Here is a 16,871-nt window from a genome sequence, read left to right as displayed (position 1 = left end):
GCTCAGCTTTATGATGAGTGGTTGAGTCTTACTGGCGTTTCGCCATCTTCCTTGAGACCTTCCCACCGACTCTTATATACTCGACCTTCCTTCATCACCCCCAGAACACACTCGTCTGGCCGATCAAAGATCGTCACGTCCTTTAGCGGATTCTTCTTCAAGAACAGTACATCGGCATAGAATCCTTCTTTGATCTGCCCGATAAGGTTCTGCTGGCCCATCATCTTGGCTGGGTTGATCGTCGCGCTTTGCAGAACAGCCAGCGGGCTTAGGACTTGAGACCTCAAAGCAAACTCGTGAGTTTGTGCAAGTCCTAACGGTCCAAGAAGATCGCTCCCATAGCAGATGGTGACTCCTGCGTCCGATGCAATCTTCAAGCTCCGCAAGCCAGCGCTCAGAACCTCCGTGTTCTTCGCCTGTCCATCTGCAGGAAGATATCCTCTCCAACGCTCTGAATCCATCTCTGCATAGGATATCAGCGTTGGAGTCAAATATATTCCCTTTGAAACCATGATCTGGGCGACTTCCTCGGTGATGAAGTTTCCGTGCTCGATTCCCTTCACTCCGTTGTCGATAGCGTGCATGATAGCTTTTGGGGTGTAAGCATGAGCTGTTACATAGGTCCCCGCGTTGTCAGCGCACTCCACGATCGCCTGAACCTCAGCCTTGGTAAATTGGAGTTGTTCTAGGCGATCGGTTGGCGTGGATACACCGCCAGAGCCCATGATCTTGATAAAGTCAGCGCCGGAGCGTATTTCTTCGCGGACAGCTTGCATGCATGCCGGCACTCCGTCGCAGATCCGACCAAGACCGTTGGTATGTCCTGCGCAGCATTGCACATGGTCGTGAGCATTGCGAATATCTCCGTGGCCACCAGATTGTGAAAGAGCATGGCCGGCGATGAAGAGTCTCGGGCCTGGAAAAATACCCTCTTCTATGGCTTGCTTGAAAGCTAGTTGGGCGCCACCGCAGTCTCGAACGCTGGTGAACCCGCGATGCAGCATCTGCGTTGCAACATATGGTTGGCGAAGTAGGGAGACGTCGTTAAAGTTACCAAAGGCCATAGATAAGCCGTCATATCCTGGTACAGCGACAAAGTGTACGTGGGCATCGAATAGACCAGGGCAGATATACTGGCCCTCGCAGTCGACCGTAATATAGTCATCTCCTGGGGCTTTCTCTGGCGGAGCCGACGAAACCGCAGTGATCTTTCCTCCGCTTATCTCCACATACTGGTTTTCTCTGATAAATCCAGCCTTGACATCAACAACATTCGCCTTAGCAAGAAGGTATGATTGGGGTGGTGGTCGCAACCAGGGCTTGATGTCGGTGGCGGAGGCCATTTTTCAACGTAAGGGGTCAAGAATGAGATAAGACAGACTCAGCAACAGGAGTTGGTAACAATGATGATTGATCTATCCTCGACGACAAGAGCGTCTTAATAATAGCGGGATCAGTTGGAGAAACTGATTCAACGTTGATCATCGGCAGTGTGCATAGGGAGCGGCAACCTGCTGCCGACAGTCGGCAGTCTGCATTCCGCTATCTGCGGAGTATGGATCCCATACCTTACTCCAGGATATACCTCCATCCAGCAATGTTTCGTGCCAATCAATGGGGTCTTTTCGACTCAGAAACTGTGACGCTTATCAGTGCCAAGAGACCTCTAATATCGACTGACTATCCGGCAAGGGGATTCAACTCAGCATCCTCAAGGCTTTTAAACGAGCCGTTTCCGCTGCACGGCTCTGACTCCTCGGTCTGCCCTCAGTAGCATTTTTTTTTCTGATACATAGTTCTTGCACAACATGTCTACTGCTGTCGATGCTGAGAAAAGTCGCTTGAGCGATGAGAAAAGACGAGGGAGCCAGGACCCTGCAGATGTCCTTGGTATGGACGAGACGTATACTCCAGAAGAGGAGAAAGCGCTGGTACGCAAGATCGATAGAGTCATCTTGCCTATTGTGAGTCTACCATTATACTTTACACTGACCGCTCAATTATTAACAATACAAGATGTGCATTGTGTTCTTGCTGCAGTATCTCGATAAGCAAAGTCTCAGCTACGCCGGTGTTTTCGGCCTCATTGAGGATCTAGGGCTCTCAAATTCCCAGTATTCATGGTGCAGTTCCATCTTCTACGTCGGTCAGCTAGTTTCCGAGTACCCTTTTATCTACTTGATGAGCCGTCTGCCGCTGGCTAAGTTTGTTGGTGCCACTGTGTAAGCGTCCTCAGCCCCCCTTTCAGCAATCTCTAACCAAAGCTTCGTCTAGTGTCCTCTGGGGAATTTCGTGTACTTGCCTTGCGGCGCCGCAGAACTATGCTGGGTTTGCCGCAGTACGATTTCTCCTCGGCTTCACAGAAGGGGCCGTCTCACCCGCCTTCGTCACGATAACCTCGATCTGGTGGAGAAAGCACGAGCACGCGTACAGAACAGCCCTCTGGGTTAGCATGAACGGTATCGCCCAGACTCTGGGGTGTCTCATCATGTACGGGATTGGCAAGAATGACTCTCTGGATCTTGCTCCCTGGAGAACCCTCTTTCTCATATGCGGCGCCATCACCATCGCATCCGGCGTAGGGTTCTTCACTCTCATGCCCAACGGGCCCCAAGACGCATGGTTTCTTACTCCACGTGAGAAACAAGTCCTCTCACTCCGAATGCAGAAGGACAGAGAAGGAGGAGACAAGACATCCTTCTCCATGCAGCAACTCAGAGAAACAATGCTCGACCCGAAGGCCTGGTGTGTCTTCTGGTTTGGCGTGCTCGTCACCATGCAATCGCCCGTCTTGACATTCGCTACGCTGGTCATCAACTCAATTGGATACACCCAGCTCGAGACCATGCTTTACACCGCACCGTCGGGCGCCGTGCAAGTTACTTTACTCTGGATTGGGGTCCTCCTCTGCTACCTCCTCCCACGCCAACGAACACTAGTTGTCGTGGTCTTGACAATCCCGCCTATCGTCGGAAACATCCTCATGTTGATCCTCCCTCTAAGTTCGGGCTGGGGTTTAATCGCATCCGCGTGGCTCGTAAGTTCTTGCCACTCTTACTCACCGCCCATCCTAACCTATCCTACCACACCACACCACACCACACCCTACTGACTCTACTCAATCTAGGCTTCCTGCATCAGCGCCGCAATGTCCGTCCTCCTCTCCCTCGTCGCCTCAAACGTAAAAGGCAACACGAAGCGGGCCATTGTAAACGCCATGTTCTTCATTGGATACTGCGCCGGGTGCATCGCCTCGCCGCAGCTATGGACGAACCGTCCCAAGTACCTAGAGGGACTGATAACTGCATTGGTAACATGGGGTCTTCTTATCGTTACGACGCTGGTATACCGTGTGCTGTGTCTGAGGGATAATAAGGCTCGTGAACGGGCTGAGGCTGCAGGGTCGGGCTTGGAAGGTGGTGTTGGTGGCGCAATGGATCTTGATGTGAATGGGTCGCCGCATACAGATGTTACGGATAAGCAGGATAGGGATTTCAGATACAGTGTTTAGAACGGGAAGTAGAACCACGACTTGTTCTGCGTGCGTCAAAGCTGGCTATATGGCACTAATATTTGGTGACTTGGTTTGGCTCTCTACGCCTAGCGTTAGGGTTAGTTCTTGAATACCGCCATTAGATTTGGCCCCTAAGGAGAGAGTGCGACCCTTAGATACTAGGTTTCACTGTGAGGCAGAGCCTTCACCTTAGATCTCATAGGGAAGGTGCAACTGGTGCCGTCTCAATGAGGCAAGAGCAGCCTCCCTGCTATTTTGTCTCAAAGGGGGTTAGCGACTGATATGCCGACGATGGCTCTTTCCTTCGAGAGGAAGGGGAAGAATCTCGTTAACTCAACCTATCTACATTCACCCCGGAGCTTAGGTACACAAAGGAGCTCTCCTGAGACCATCGATAGGGCACGAGTGTATAGGGTCTCAGCTATTCCATGACTCACTGATTAGAAGTAATAAATGATAGATGATCTGAATAGATAGCATTGCTGAATCCTACCCCTAGCTCGGCAGACTGACATAAACCCTAGACACCTAGCCTAAAACTAAACCACATATGCCTAATCTAGCAGGCAAACTTGCAAACAGTGGTGTTTCCATCCCCAGAGATAGCAGCCCACTTATCTTGCGTGCACCCGTCCTCGTTGAAGTCCTTGTGCTCGTCGGCGTAGTCGATGTATCCGTCCGAGAAGTCCTGGTTGGTTGTGACGCTGATAAGATAGCAAAATAAGTTAGTCTTGTAAGTGGTAAGAAGAAAGGAAATAAACATACCAAACCTGGTGAGGCAGAGCAGACGACCAGCAGCGGCTGTCAAAGGAGTCGTTGCATTGCTCTGAGAGGGTCTCCTCCCTGCCGTCGGCGTAGGTGACTTTGACGCTGCAGGTGAGGGTGTTGCTGCCGCCTTCGATGGGGTTCTAGGTGTAGATGCTAGTTAGCGAGCGGAAAGCAGAGCTACAGTAAGAGAGGGATATACGTACCTGACCACGAGCAAACCTCAGCTGGAACGAGCATTCGCCTCCCTGACGCTTCTCAACGGCGGCGGCTGTGGCAGTCGACGCAAGACCGACGATGGTAGCAAACAGCTGGAAGGGCTTGGAGAGAATCATTTTGAAGGTGGAAAGAGACGGAGTGGGTGGTCTGAGGACTGCGCTGAGTTGGAACTTTTGAGAGATGTTTGGCTTCTGGATTGCTTGATAGTTGCATAAAATGGCCGGCTTTCGAGGCCTTCTTATACCCTCAGCTTCCACGACTTATGATGGTGCTCTTGAGCAGTATACTTCAATTTAGACGATCCTCGTCTGCTTTCCTTGACTGACATCATCTCCGCTGTATCGCCAGGAACAGAGCCCTTTCTCCGACTGTATTCCTTGCGCAGTACAACCCTTTCCAAGGTTTACACGAACAGCCCCAAGGAATGAAGCCCAATATAGTAAGCTCCAACGTCTGCAGAAGCAGAAGCCAAGCTGATCTGCAACAAGAGCGGAGATTGGAGAGCCGTTGCAAGATGAATGTATGCAGAGTCGCAGCCACTGGTAACTAGGTTGGTCCTCCGTATTCTTCACACATGGTTACGGGACCCACTCAGCCCATTGTAGGGTTATGGGGGCCAAGTTGTTCAAGTTCCAACTCAAGAGAGATTGTCGGTGTTAGGCGTTTGGCCCCAAAGTAGCCCTTGGCATACCTTGGTGTCGTAGGATTTTTCGTATTTCGCTTAGGGCTTAGGGGGCTCATTGGATACATTCTGTTGTGCTGGAAACGCGGGGACCGGAGCTCAATTGCCAACGTCATTATATTTCTATGCCGGCCTTGTCGTAAGTGGGTTTAATGTCGATCTATAGCTCGAATGTTACTATTTCGCGAAGCTCGTGGCCGGGTCAGGAGCTTTTACCCAGTGTATGTAATAAGCAAGTCTCCAACAGAACCGTATTAGCTCATCCAGAGAACCTTGTCAATACAGTTTCGGAAACTGCCTGCATAGTAGAGCTACGTTACAACTTGGCACTCAGCTTCTTTGACTGATTGACTGGTGGAAATATCTGCGCTGGCATTCCTTACTCGAACCCCCATTGCCTCGCTTGTGCATTCAGGGTCCTGATCTCAACAATTATCATAGCTCCCAGCATCTAATCAGATATCTATACCAAAATAGTATTTCGGAGTACACACTTACATACGTACATGACTCGAGCGAGCAAGCCAGCCCCCAACAAGATGGGTTAATCTAGCCCGAAATAGACAAGATAGTCTCAACAACCTTACGAACTTTGGGAGATGCTGGCGGATGCCAGGTGGTGTGAGATCAGATAAGATTAGGTTTTTACTGCACCCCAGTTCTACTAATATAGAGTTCTTTTTAGCAGGGTTTTCTGATATCTCGGATTCTGCTCTGAGAAACCTGGCTTGACCCTTTATCGAGCCAGAAGCAAGGACGGCACATCAGTCAATTATGTGGTCCTATCTCCCAGGGTTTCTCGGAATAAGGCAGGCGAGGCGCCAGTTCTTATAACTGCATATGGAATCATGGGTATATCGATAATGATGAGGTATATGGACCCAATGCTGGGTGGCATCTCTCTTGTACCCTGGCTCGAGAATGGCGGTTCGTTGGCGATTGCCCTGATCCGAGGTGGTGGAGAGCAAGGACCAGACTGGCATGAGGGTGCTCGTCAGAAGAAACGCCAAAACTCCCACGACGACTTCATTGCCGTCTCCGAAGAGCTGATCAACAGCGGGATGACAAAAGCGGAGCACCTAGGCGTGTTTGGAATATCCGGCGGTGGTCTTCTTGCTGCTGTCGTAGGCATCCAGCGCCCAGATCTGTATGCCGCACTAGTCAGCGACGTACCTCTTACAGACATGCTGAGATATCCGAAAATGGGTATGGGAGGTGCCTGGAAGAATGAATTTGGGGATCCCGACGACTCCGAAATGGCGAAGGTGCTCAGGGCATATTCGCCATTCCACAATGTCCGAGAAGACGTCAAATACCCTCCGTTGCTCGTCACAGTGTCAACTACTGACGATCGAGTTGGCGTGGGCCATTCGAGAAAACTTGTGGCCAAGATGAGGGATGCTGGAGTGTCAAACGCGTTTCTATATGAAGCTGCAGACGGTGGACACAACGTCAGCGATCCGCTCAAGAACGATGAGCTGATGAGCAGTCGCATTGCTTTTCTGATGGACGCGCTTCAGTAGTCAATATGATGTTAAAGTGGTGGTGGATTCGTTATCAGATGAGATCAGATAGGCAAGGATTGACGCGACCGGAGCTGATGGATGTCGTGAGGAGAAGCTTCCGCCACCTCCAGAGTTTCTCCTCTTCTCTCAATCTTATCATTTATGCTATAACTCCCTCTCATTGTCCGCAGTTTCTGTGCATATATAATAAAACGCTTGGATACAAATAAGTCTCATCGTTTATTCTCGCCCCGAGATGTGGGAGAAGGCCGCCATGTCTCCCTCAGAGACGACCCCACTTCTCCTCGTCCAGGTTGCTCCTCAGCGTCACCGATATCCGCACCACAGGCTCCGCCGAGCCTGCAATTACTCCTTGGGTCTGCTCCTTGTCGTCTCTCTTATCCTATTCCTTGTTCCTTCAGCTCTCCTCCCTCGCGAAGGCGGTTCCCTCTGGTCCTACCTCCCTGGCGCGCACCCGTTCCCGGAACAATGGCCGAGCGGCCACGGACTCGACTACGAAGAGCTCCAGACTCTCCTTCTGGGCACCCCATCCGCCGCTCGCGCACGCGAGTGGAGCAAATACTATACCGCCGGTCCTCATCTCGCTGGTAAGAACTTGAGTCAGGCTCTGTGGACGAAAGCACGGTGGGAGGAATTCGGAATTGAGGATACCAAGATCGTGTCCTACGACGTTTACCTCAATTACCCCGTGGACCATCGGCTGGCTCTGTTGAAGGGAAATAATGTGACTTTTGAAGCTTCGCTGGAAGAGGACGTCTTGGAAGAGGATCACACGAGTGGTCTGCCCGACCGTGTGCCTACTTTCCACGGATATTCTGCGAGTGGGAATGTTACAGCCTCGTTTGTCTATGTCAACTTTGGTACCTATGCCGACTATGAAGACTTGGTGCATGCCAATGTCAGCCTTGCTGGAAAGATTGCGATCGCCAAGTACGGCCGTATTTTCCGTGGTCTAAAAGTGAAGCGGGCGCAGGAGCTTGGAATGATTGGTGTCATTCTCTACGATGATCCACAAGCAGATGGAGAGTTCACAGAGGAGAATGGCTACAAGCCCTATCCCGAGGGGCCAGCGAGGAACCCCAGCGCTGTGCAGCGTGGTAGTACTCAATTCTTGAGTGAGTCTGCCACCATGCACCCTATTTGCAGCCTACTAATAGGTCATAGGCTTTGCTCCCGGTGATCCTACCACCCCTGGATATGCAAGCAAACCAGGAGTCGATCGACAAGACCCTCACAAGGCCATTCCCTCAATCCCCTCGATCCCCGTCTCATACACGGACGTTCTTCCCCTCCTCAAAGCTCTCAATGGTCACGGCCCAAAGGCGTCCGACTTCAATGAATGGTGGCAGGGTGGAGGTCTTGGGTACAAGGGTGTTGAGTATAACATCGGGCCTTCGCCTGATGATGTTGTCATCAACCTATACAATGAGCAGGAGTATGTTACCACTCCCTTGTGGAATGTTATCGGTGTGATCCCCGGATCGCTTCCCGATGTGGTGATTTTGGGTAACCACCGCGATGCTTGGATTGCTGGCGGTGCAGGTGATCCAAACAGTGGATCTGCTGTACTTAACGAGGTTATCCGCAGCTTTGGTGAGGCTCTTAAGGCTGGTTGGAAGCCGCTCCGCACTATCGTCTTCGCAAGCTGGGACGGCGAAGAGTACGGGCTTTTAGGTTCGACAGAATGGGTGGAGGACAACCTTCCTTGGCTTAAGGGCGCCAACGTTGCTTATTTGAACGTCGATGTTGCCGCGTCTGGCACACACATTGCCCCGACTGCAAGTCCGCTCCTCAACAAGCTCATCTATGAGGTCACTGGTCTTGTCCAGTCCCCCAACCAGACTGTCAAAGGTCAGACTGTGCGCGATGTTTGGGATGGTTACATTGGAACAATGGGCAGCGGCAGCGACTTCACTGCGTTCCAGGACTTTGCCGGAATTCCTAGCTATGACCTTGGGTTCAGTCGCGGTCGCAATGATCCTGTGTATCACTACCACTCCAACTACGATAGTTTCGATTGGATGCAGAAGTATGGTGACCCGCAATGGCTGTATCACGAAGCAGTCACGAAGATTTGGGCTTTGGCCGCTGCCAAGTTGGCGGAGACTCCTGTCCTATTCTTCAACGCAACCGATTATGGATTCGGCCTGGAGGAGTATGTGGACCGCATTAAGCCTACTGCGGACGAGCTGCCGGACTCCGTGTCTTTCGATTTCTCGCCGCTCTATGATGCGATCGCTAAGCTCCAGAAAACCGCGATCAAGTTTGACGCCTACGCAGCGGATCTGACGTCTCAGCTAGCAGAAGACCTGCCATGGTACCTCTGGTGGAAGAAAGTTAGGCTATTCTTCCTGATTCACGACGTCAACACCAAGTACAAGAATATCGAACGTCAGTTCCTGTATGAGCCAGGCTTGGACGGGCGCAGCTGGTTCAAGCACGTCGTGTTCGCCCCCGGTATCTGGACAGGGTACGCGGGCGCAACCTATCCAGGTCTCGTGGAGAGCTTAGAGGCTGGTGACGTCGCTAACGCGGAGGTAACTTTTCCTTTTTACCTAGCATTCACTTCAAGCTAACATTGGACTGCAGAAATGGTTGCATATCATCATCGAGCGCGTTGATGCCGCGAACAAATTGCTCCAGTAGGAGCAAGGGCTCAGGTAACGATAATCGCGATCAAAGCTTACGACTGGCTGCATGCAGGGGGGCTGCTGCATGAACAAGCAGGCCCGTGCAGATACAAGGCATCACACGGTCGGAAGAGTCAAGACTGACTGCTCTTGTGCCCATATCTCTCATCGAGCTCCTCAAAAATTTTGCGAGCAGTTAGAATTTCTTCGGTGATTTCTCGTATATAACCAACCCACCACATCTCCTTGGCTTTGTTGGAAACGGGGCGACCCGAGAGCTAGGCAGTTAGCTGGCCATAGCGTCTATTTGACATGCTATCTAGCAAAGGGTTTGGATTGAATAGGTATAGAAATCAATTCAATGGTTAGAGAGGCTGTTCGTGTTCAAAGTCCCAAGAGTCGAGGCCTTGTCGTACAATACCTGCAGGCGTCGAGATCCATGTCGATCGCATGCGCTGTGATACCCCAAGCACAGCATTATTGGCCCCCGTCTCCTTACGATTCTTGTTCTTGGAGATTTGAGGCTGACTTTCATTGTTCTCGGTTTGGAGAAGATTGGAGCAGCCTTGAAACAACCGTTGCTAGAGCGGTATTAGCAACAAATATCTCGGCCTGCCTCCATCGAGTCCGCTCAAACGGATACAGGCAGCTAAGCACAGAAAAGGCATGGCTTCTGGTAGAGGTAACTTATAGTTGACAGAAGGAACAGTCGGATTATTATCCATGGTCAGTCAGAGGCGAAGGATCAGCAGAAGAGGGGAAGATCACTTGACGGCGGACGCAGCCCTTGCTAACTAGTTAGTTGCTAGCGACGGGTAAAGCGGCGCCTGTCTTGTCTCTGACTCTCTTGAGTCTTGACTCTCCAAGTCTAGATCCAAATCAATAATAATCAATCCTTCCCAGCAACCTCTTCCTCTTTCTTTCTTTCTTTCTTTCTTTCTGCAGTCTGTCAGTTTCACCTTCAGCGACTCTCGAGCCCCTTTAACTAGGAGATTTTCACCCCCTCTCTCTTATGCATACGACAACCCCCAAGCTGCCTGTCCGGCAGCTGCTCATTCTTTGTAAGTCATGATTCTGACCGTAAATTGCGCCACTGCTTCCTGCTAACTCGTTTTGCGCAGCAATATGTCGTTTTGCAGAACCTAGTATGTGATCTCAACATCCTGCCAAAATCTGGCCAAAATGACTAGCTAACAGGCACTCTCGCCAAACAGTCGCCGTAACCTCATACCTCCCATACCTTGTGAGCTTCATTTCTTCCCACTTACCTAGTTTTCTCGTTAACAACCAACAGCCAGAGCTGATCGAAAGCGTCGGCGTCCCCGAATCCGAAGTCGCAAAATGGGCCGGCCTCACAACCGCGATCTCCTCCTTCGCGCAAGCCGCCATGGCCGTGAACTGGGGCTCTGCGTCTGATCATTTCGGCCGAAAACCCATCATCTTACTCGGCTTGACGGCGACCATGATCTTCTCAGTTCTATTCGGTCTCTCAAAGTCCCTGTTTATGCTCGTTGGCTGCCGCGGCATGATCGGGATCATGAACGGGAACGTCGGCATCATTCGGACGATGGTTGCAGAGATGGTGACAGAAAAGGAGCTGCAGCCGAGAGCATTTAGTGTTATGCCGATGGTGTGGACGATTGGGAGCATCTTCGGGCCAAGCTTTGGAGGTTCGCTGGCGCATCCGGCGGAGAAGTTTCCCCAGATTTTTGGCGGAATTGGGTTTTTGAAGGAGTATCCGTTTCTACTACCGAACTTGGTCGCGGCGGGGTTCTTTATTATTGGTATTACGACGGGCTTTCTGTTTCTTCGTGTATGTGTACCTCTTCAGATTGACAAGTTGAAGAAAGATGTTGACGGACGCAGGAAACATTGGCGGCGAAACAAGGGCAGCGCGATCCTGGTCTGGTGCTCGGACAGGCTTTGACTGCACTTTGTACTGGTCGACGCAAAATGGTGTCTTCCAAAGTGGTAGATGATGAGAGAACGCCTTTGCTAGGCGAAAACCGCACCACCAAGTCATCTAAGGCCCCAGCCAGAGTGAAGAAGCACAGCTGGCAGGATGTTCTCACTCCACAGTCAGGTCTCATCCTTCTCACATACACCTTGATGTCAGTACACACTATGGCATTTGAGTCCCTCCTCCCTGTCTTCCTGCACAACCCGGTTCAGGAATTTGAAGGAAACCCCGACGTCAACCTCCCTTTTAAGTTCGTCGGTGGTTTTGGAATGGGTAAGACACTACCCTCTCCTTCCCCTATCCCCGACATAGGAGCCACACATCTAACCTAGAAGTCTAGACGCCCAAAATATTGGCCTCTTCTACACTCTCACCGGCATTGTCGGGATAATAATCCAATTCTACGTCTTCCCCACCGCCGCATCCCACTTCGGCGTCCTGAACTGCGTCAAAGCATCATCTGCAATCTTCCCAGTCCTCTATTTCCTAACACCCTACCTCGCGCTCGTACCGGACTCCCTGCGCAACGTATCAATATTCACCCTCATCCTACTCAAACTCACAGCCTCGATATTCAATTTCCCCAGCATCACGATCCTGCTCACAAACTCCGCCAGCAGCCTCAGTATCCTGGGAACATTGAACGGGGTTGCCACGAGTGTGAGCGCAATTGGACGTGCCGCCGGGCCAGCCGTACTCGGTCCTATCTTCTCCTTCGGTGTCAGAGAGGGTTTCGTGATTATCCCTTGGTGGGTACTAACGCTCTTGAGCGTGCTTGCGGCCATTCCGACATTGTGGATTGTGGAAGGTGAGGGCTTCCATTCAAAGAGCGAGACTGAGGGTGAGGATCTACTGGAGGAAGATAGTGATGATGAGCGGGATGTGGTCGTGGAGTCTCATCCGGTTAAACATGACAATCGAGTAAGGGAGTAGATCAAGATCAACCTGTGACATGGTATGTTACCGCTCTGCTACGCGCCACACACCATTCACACCAAAAGAGCTCGAGCAGAACGAAAATGAAAATCAAGACGAAGACGTAAAAGAATGATATAACGCTCACGACCGCATCGCATTTTTTCAGATCAGATCATATCAGAACTTATCGAGCCCATGGGTTTGCGACGTGATACGACACGACATAACAAAGGCCTATTCTATATGCCTTGACGAAAATGAAACCAAAACGAAGACGAAAAGCATGATTTCCACGATCACGACCATGACACCAGTGCGATCAGATCCCATCAAAAGCATAATTACTTGAGCGTTTGCTATATATACCACGTTATACTTAGTATTGGTTTTTGTCATAGATTGCTTATACTCTATATGCTACTTACGCAATAGATAATTGATGCTATCTATAACATAAAACTCATCCTCGGTGTTCAAAACTTGTATAAGTAGGAAAGAAAGATTAAGGCAAGTCTTTCCTGATTGTTTCGCTCCCAACCAGCTAGTCAGCATGGGGTTCTGATTGCAGCCTTTCCAGGTCAAATTGATACATGCAGTCCTGGGTATTAAATAGTAGGGGTAGATTGCTTTGTTTTACATCCTATTACGCTACCTCCTAGTGTGGAGTACAGGAACCACAGGCATGCATGTGTGTAAGATAGCCTCACTGAGCTAGAAAGTCCTCCCTCCATGACCACTAAGACAATAAAAGTAAGAAGCTAGGTTTATTGGAGCGCATAATGCATAAACCAGTAGCTACCTAGTCAAATCCTAGGCCACTTCTGTACTTCATCTTTGAGCTAGATAGACAGGCCAAGGTATGTACACACAATTGGGGCAAATCCTTATCATAATCATCATCATCTCGTCACCACCACCAGCGGATATGGGTCTGGCTGAGACAGATACTATCTGTTGCAGTCCTTGATCCTGATCAACGCACAACCTTGTCACCGCGGGCATAATCACCGAGGCGAAGTTCCTGTAGTTCATTCGCTAAGATCAGCTTGCTGCCTAAGACGAGGAGTCTAAAGCGCTATATAGAATAAGGGATTGGAAATGACTCGTGTCAGACTCACCTCAGGCGAGAAAACATGGAAAGGCGTATTGAAGCAGATGTGTTGATACCAGCACATAGTACCAGCTCCTAGGTCCTTCTCTGTGTATGGCAACCTACAAGAAGAATATGGTTGTCAGTATATGTTGACATCTGATACATAGCCAAGGTGACATGGCATAGCATCCCGGCGCGCTCTCTCCATCGTAGTATTACCAATTCTGGCATTTTGTACTCGGAGATTTAGGAGGGCCGAATAATGGCTTTTGAGCTTTACTGGTCGACAGGCTACCGAACAGCCCGGGTGAAGTTGACTCAGATTGTGGCACAGTGTCGTTCGTAGATGCACCAGATTCACCAAACATAGATCCACTTTTGTTCTTATTCTTTTTTGCAGGCACGGGTGTACTACCCCCAGTTTCAAATGCGCCAAATATAGATCCACTGTTGTCCTTTGCAGATGCACTGAACAGAGACGGAGCCGGCGTGGGTGATCCAAGCGCGCCAAAGTTCGAAAAAAAAGGGGATCCAGAAGGCCCAAGCCCACTACTATCCTTGAATTGGAAGGATTCATTTGAGCCACCTGGAAGTCCACTGGTATCTTTCGCGGTCTTAAAAAAGCCCGGCGTAGAAATGGCTGCACCAGAGGCCGGCGATGCAGCACGAGGAGAGCGAAGCTGAGTTATAGTGCTTGTGGTGGGTGCATTTAGGCCAGAGGAGCTTGTGTAGCTTGCACCATCATTATTGGTAGCTTTCGTAGCCGCACCAGTGTCAGAGATAGGCTTTGCATTTGCGCTGCCTGGTGCTGTAGTAGTGCTGGATTTATTGTCGGGGAGTATTGGCGTCTTAGCACCTGGTGCCTTCTTGACACTTGTGGTGTTTCCAGCTGATTGTTTAATTAGCTAGAATAAACCTAGTGATAAAGATGCGTACTTACACTGGACAGAAACGTCTGCGGGTGTAGGAACACTTGCGAGCAGCGTTGAAGTCGCTGTAGCGCTCTTCGTTCCTGATATTCTGCTATCAGTACGCTGTTACTTGGAGGGACGGCCAGGCAGGGAGCACCCACCGAATAGGGAATGGTCTTTGATTGACAGGGGCTTGAAGGTGTTCAAGGTGCGCAGACCAGCCTGCAACTTCTCCAACTCTAGACTTAGACGCTTCCGATCATCAGTGACATATGTTGGTTCTGTGGCAAGATCTTGGATCTGGTGATCTTCCATGTTGTTGACGACCTGACTGTTGAGTATGCGCTGAAGAGGGTAAAGAAGGCAATTCTCAATGCCAAGAGTAGCAACATTATCAACAAAAGTCAGTATCGCAGTCTGGTGATGTTAGCAGACCTATCCCCAAGTTAAGACTCAGAGTCTTACATCATAGTATGCTTGCATCTGGTCAATGATTTCGGCAGCTGCAAAGTCATCGCGGGAGGTCTCCAAGTGAGTAAGGGCCTGCTCTACGGACTTCTTGGAATAGAGTGTTGCTCCATCTGATGCTGATTTATATTCGCTGACAGGAAGGTTTGATTGGATCGACCTCAATGTGTGTTTGGTTCTCGCCTTTTGCATCTGTGTGAGAAAGCTCTTGCCTACGGGCAGAGGATGGCCGCGCTTTCTGTAAGAACCGATTTCGTCGAGCTTCTCGAGCAGAGCTTGTTGCATTCTTTCCAGCTCTAGCTCGACAACGGAGGTAATCAGCAAAGCCGTTGTATGCTCATCAGCCAAGTGTTGGAGGACAAGCTCAACAAAATACCTCACAGAGTCGCAGGCTTTAAGCAAGTGGGCTCTTGCCAGCTCCTCCCAAGGCTGGGACTGATCGCGGAACAATTGCCCTACAAGTAGATGGTTGGCACTTCCAGGAAGCTCAACTCCACGGTTTTCACGTGCCTGTTCACTAACTTCGGATTCAAGAGCACTGCGTTCAATGCACTCCCCTTCCCAGCCATCCATGTACGGGTTGTCCGAATTAAGTAGATCCACGATAGACTGAGTAGGTGCTGGCTCCTCCATTATCATACGCCGAGAGCCTCGAGTTGCCATTGCTTCCGCAAAGTATTCATTCAGTTGCCGGATCACAGCTCGAAGACGTCGAACATCACCCGGTCGTTTCGCGTCTCCCAACCCACCAAAAAAGTCGTCCGCGTACATGCCATCCAGAGCCTGTGCGGTAATGCGTTCGAAGCTGCTGCTGACCTGGAGAAGAAAGCCTCGTTGTTGTTGGATTGTCGACCTTGGAGACCCAAGCTTGGAGAGCTTCTGCTCTCGGTCAGAAATCATCCGCTGGATATCTGAGATTAATCCGGGAACACTGTGACGAATATGCTTCAGCAAGATGCTGCTAAGCCGACGCCGCAAGGTATCAACTGCAAGACTCTCGCGTGGCAGCATCTTCCATCGCCCCTGGCTGAAGAACTCTTTCTCCTGTTGGTCCCGAGCCTGGTCCGATATATCTCGTGTCTCGAATGACCGATTGCGCAATGCGTGCCATCCCAGCTTCAAGTGAACTTTCTCATTTTTCATGAACTGAAGGTATGTGTCTTCCTCCTCGGAATTTGCCTCCAGCACGTCAGGTTGAGTGATGATTCCCAAAGTACGCTCGCCTCCCGGGTCGAATCTCGCTGCAATATTGAGCACCTCTTGAAGATGGTAATCTGTCTTTGCGGAGATAACAGCAAGAATAATGCTCCTAGAGTTCTTCATGTATCTTTCCGTCAAGCCTCGGACAATGCCGATTCCCGCTAGCCCCTGCTCCCGACTCGTCGAATAATACAAGCCTGGCAGATCGACCAGTGTGAGCTCGGGCTTATCTGGGCCGGAAATTTCGACTTTAAGGATATCGTCGCTGAAGCCCAAGCCGCTGGACTCCGAAACACCCATGCATTTCTGTGCTTGCTCGATCAAGGCGGGGAGATCCTTATTGTCCGAAAACTGCTCATGTTTGAAGCTTTGAAGAGCCCTCCTTTCCTCCTCAAGAAGGCGTGAGGGACCGGGCTCAATCGAGACTTTGATCCTTGACACTGGGTTTCGCCGCAGGCTTATTTCGGTAGCGAAACGCGTACAAACATTGCTCTTGGCCGGGAACCGCACCCGCGAAATAGCTTCAAGCACAGAACTCTTCCCGCTAGACTGGTTTCCACAGACAATAAGCTGCGGCAGCTCTACAAGGCCACCGACACCGATATTGCGCAGCTCGTCAATTTTGTCCAGGAGTCTGAGCTGGCTATGTTGTAATTGAAGGAGAGCTTCGTCCTGGATTGGCTGAGAGATCGTCATGTCTAAGCTGTCTCAAGAGATGCAGACTTGTCGCAGGATGTAGGGGGTAGATGAGAAGAGGAAGAGAAATGATACTGGGGGGAACGGTGTTGAGACGAGGATGGAGGCTCTTATGTGTTCCTATTGCTCAGCGGCGCAGTCACTTTGCATCGATAGCTTGGCGGCGGCAGCTCTCAGAGTCCTCAGCCAACAGACTGATCAGTGTGACCCATGCCAGTGATGTTACAAGACCAGAACTGTTTCATGACCAGAAATAGACTGCTGTCCACTAACACCGTGTATGTGGTTG

At 50.5% G+C, this 16,871-nt stretch overlaps 7 protein-coding genes across 7 annotated transcripts; 4 read left to right on the top strand and 3 right to left on the bottom strand.

The window, feature by feature from the left end:
* On the bottom strand, positions 1–1,446 carry BJY04DRAFT_189410 (uncharacterized protein). Its single transcript, XM_073711365.1, has one exon. It carries the CDS (start codon positions 1,341–1,343, stop codon positions 9–11), a length of 1,335 nt encoding a protein of 444 aa, XP_073571057.1. The 5' UTR covers positions 1,344–1,446; the 3' UTR covers positions 1–8.
* A 362-nt stretch (positions 1,447–1,808) lies between these two features.
* BJY04DRAFT_218420 (major facilitator superfamily domain-containing protein) lies at positions 1,809–3,511 on the top strand (the record flags this gene model as incomplete). Its single annotated transcript, XM_073716306.1, has 4 exons — positions 1,809–1,964; positions 2,017–2,222; positions 2,275–3,037; positions 3,128–3,511. 4 exons carry the CDS (start codon positions 1,809–1,811, stop codon positions 3,509–3,511), a joined length of 1,509 nt encoding a protein of 502 aa, XP_073571056.1.
* Positions 3,512–4,073: 562 nt separating this feature from the next.
* Positions 4,074–4,614, bottom strand: BJY04DRAFT_218419 (uncharacterized protein; the record flags this gene model as incomplete). Its single annotated transcript, XM_073716305.1, has 3 exons — positions 4,074–4,218; positions 4,280–4,422; positions 4,486–4,614. 3 exons carry the CDS (start codon positions 4,612–4,614, stop codon positions 4,074–4,076), a joined length of 417 nt encoding a protein of 138 aa, XP_073571055.1.
* A 1,307-nt stretch (positions 4,615–5,921) lies between these two features.
* On the top strand, positions 5,922–6,768 carry BJY04DRAFT_189405 (peptidase S9, prolyl oligopeptidase). The gene has a single exon (XM_073711364.1). It carries the CDS (start codon positions 6,029–6,031, stop codon positions 6,701–6,703), a length of 675 nt encoding a protein of 224 aa, XP_073571054.1. The 5' UTR covers positions 5,922–6,028; the 3' UTR covers positions 6,704–6,768.
* Positions 6,769–6,784: 16 nt separating this feature from the next.
* Positions 6,785–9,490, top strand: BJY04DRAFT_61961 (M28 family metallopeptidase). The gene is made up of 2 exons (XM_073720745.1): positions 6,785–7,821; positions 7,871–9,490. Exons 1-2 carry the CDS (start codon positions 6,942–6,944, stop codon positions 9,280–9,282), a joined length of 2,292 nt encoding a protein of 763 aa, XP_073571053.1. The 5' UTR covers positions 6,785–6,941; the 3' UTR covers positions 9,283–9,490.
* A 745-nt stretch (positions 9,491–10,235) lies between these two features.
* Positions 10,236–12,339, top strand: BJY04DRAFT_61908 (MFS transporter). The gene is made up of 6 exons (XM_073720743.1): positions 10,236–10,397; positions 10,458–10,481; positions 10,551–10,579; positions 10,631–11,149; positions 11,203–11,569; positions 11,637–12,339. The coding sequence occupies exons 1-6, from the start codon at positions 10,349–10,351 to the stop codon at positions 12,227–12,229; spliced, it is 1,581 nt and encodes a 526-aa protein (XP_073571052.1). The 5' UTR covers positions 10,236–10,348; the 3' UTR covers positions 12,230–12,339.
* A 1,096-nt stretch (positions 12,340–13,435) lies between these two features.
* BJY04DRAFT_61918 (P-loop containing nucleoside triphosphate hydrolase protein) lies at positions 13,436–16,644 on the bottom strand. The gene is made up of 4 exons (XM_073720744.1): positions 14,684–16,644; positions 14,380–14,635; positions 14,248–14,319; positions 13,436–14,196 (listed from the first exon to the last, which is right to left on the bottom strand). Exons 1-4 carry the CDS (start codon positions 16,580–16,582, stop codon positions 13,523–13,525), a joined length of 2,901 nt encoding a protein of 966 aa, XP_073571051.1. The 5' UTR covers positions 16,583–16,644; the 3' UTR covers positions 13,436–13,522.
* Between the last annotated feature and the right edge of the window lie 227 nt (positions 16,645–16,871).

The sequence above is a fragment of the Aspergillus karnatakaensis genome (assembly GCF_047715665.1).
Source record: "Aspergillus karnatakaensis strain CBS 102800 unplaced genomic scaffold BJY04scaffold_25, whole genome shotgun sequence".
Classification (NCBI taxonomy): domain Eukaryota; kingdom Fungi; phylum Ascomycota; class Eurotiomycetes; order Eurotiales; family Aspergillaceae; genus Aspergillus; species Aspergillus karnatakaensis.
Note: the sequence above shows the minus strand (reverse complement) of the source record. Positions and strands in the feature narration are given on the sequence as shown.

Bases quoted from the DNA above. Each gene is read 5' to 3' on its own strand.
- BJY04DRAFT_189410 (XM_073711365.1), bottom strand. From the start codon at position 1,343: ATGGCCTCCGCCACCGACATCAAGCCCTGGTTGCGACCACCACCCCAA.
- BJY04DRAFT_189405 (XM_073711364.1), top strand. From the start codon at position 6,029: ATGGGTATATCGATAATGATGAGGTATATGGACCCAATGCTGGGTGGC.
- BJY04DRAFT_61961 (XM_073720745.1), top strand. From the start codon at position 6,942: ATGTGGGAGAAGGCCGCCATGTCTCCCTCAGAGACGACCCCACTTCTC. The intron at 7,822-7,870 runs GTGAGTCTGCCA...AATAGGTCATAG, and splicing joins TGGTAGTACTCAATTCTTGA to GCTTTGCTCCCGGTGATCCT.
- BJY04DRAFT_61908 (XM_073720743.1), top strand. From the start codon at position 10,349: ATGCATACGACAACCCCCAAGCTGCCTGTCCGGCAGCTGCTCATTCTT. The intron at 10,482-10,550 runs GTATGTGATCTC...CTCGCCAAACAG, and splicing joins ATGTCGTTTTGCAGAACCTA to TCGCCGTAACCTCATACCTC. The intron at 11,570-11,636 runs GTAAGACACTAC...CTAGAAGTCTAG, and splicing joins CGTCGGTGGTTTTGGAATGG to ACGCCCAAAATATTGGCCTC.
- BJY04DRAFT_61918 (XM_073720744.1), bottom strand. From the start codon at position 16,582: ATGACGATCTCTCAGCCAATCCAGGACGAAGCTCTCCTTCAATTACAA. The intron at 14,636-14,683 runs GTAAGACTCTGA...TAACATCACCAG, and splicing joins AGATGCAAGCATACTATGAT to ACTGCGATACTGACTTTTGT. The intron at 14,320-14,379 runs GTGGGTGCTCCC...GCAGAATATCAG, and splicing joins CAAAGACCATTCCCTATTCG to GAACGAAGAGCGCTACAGCG.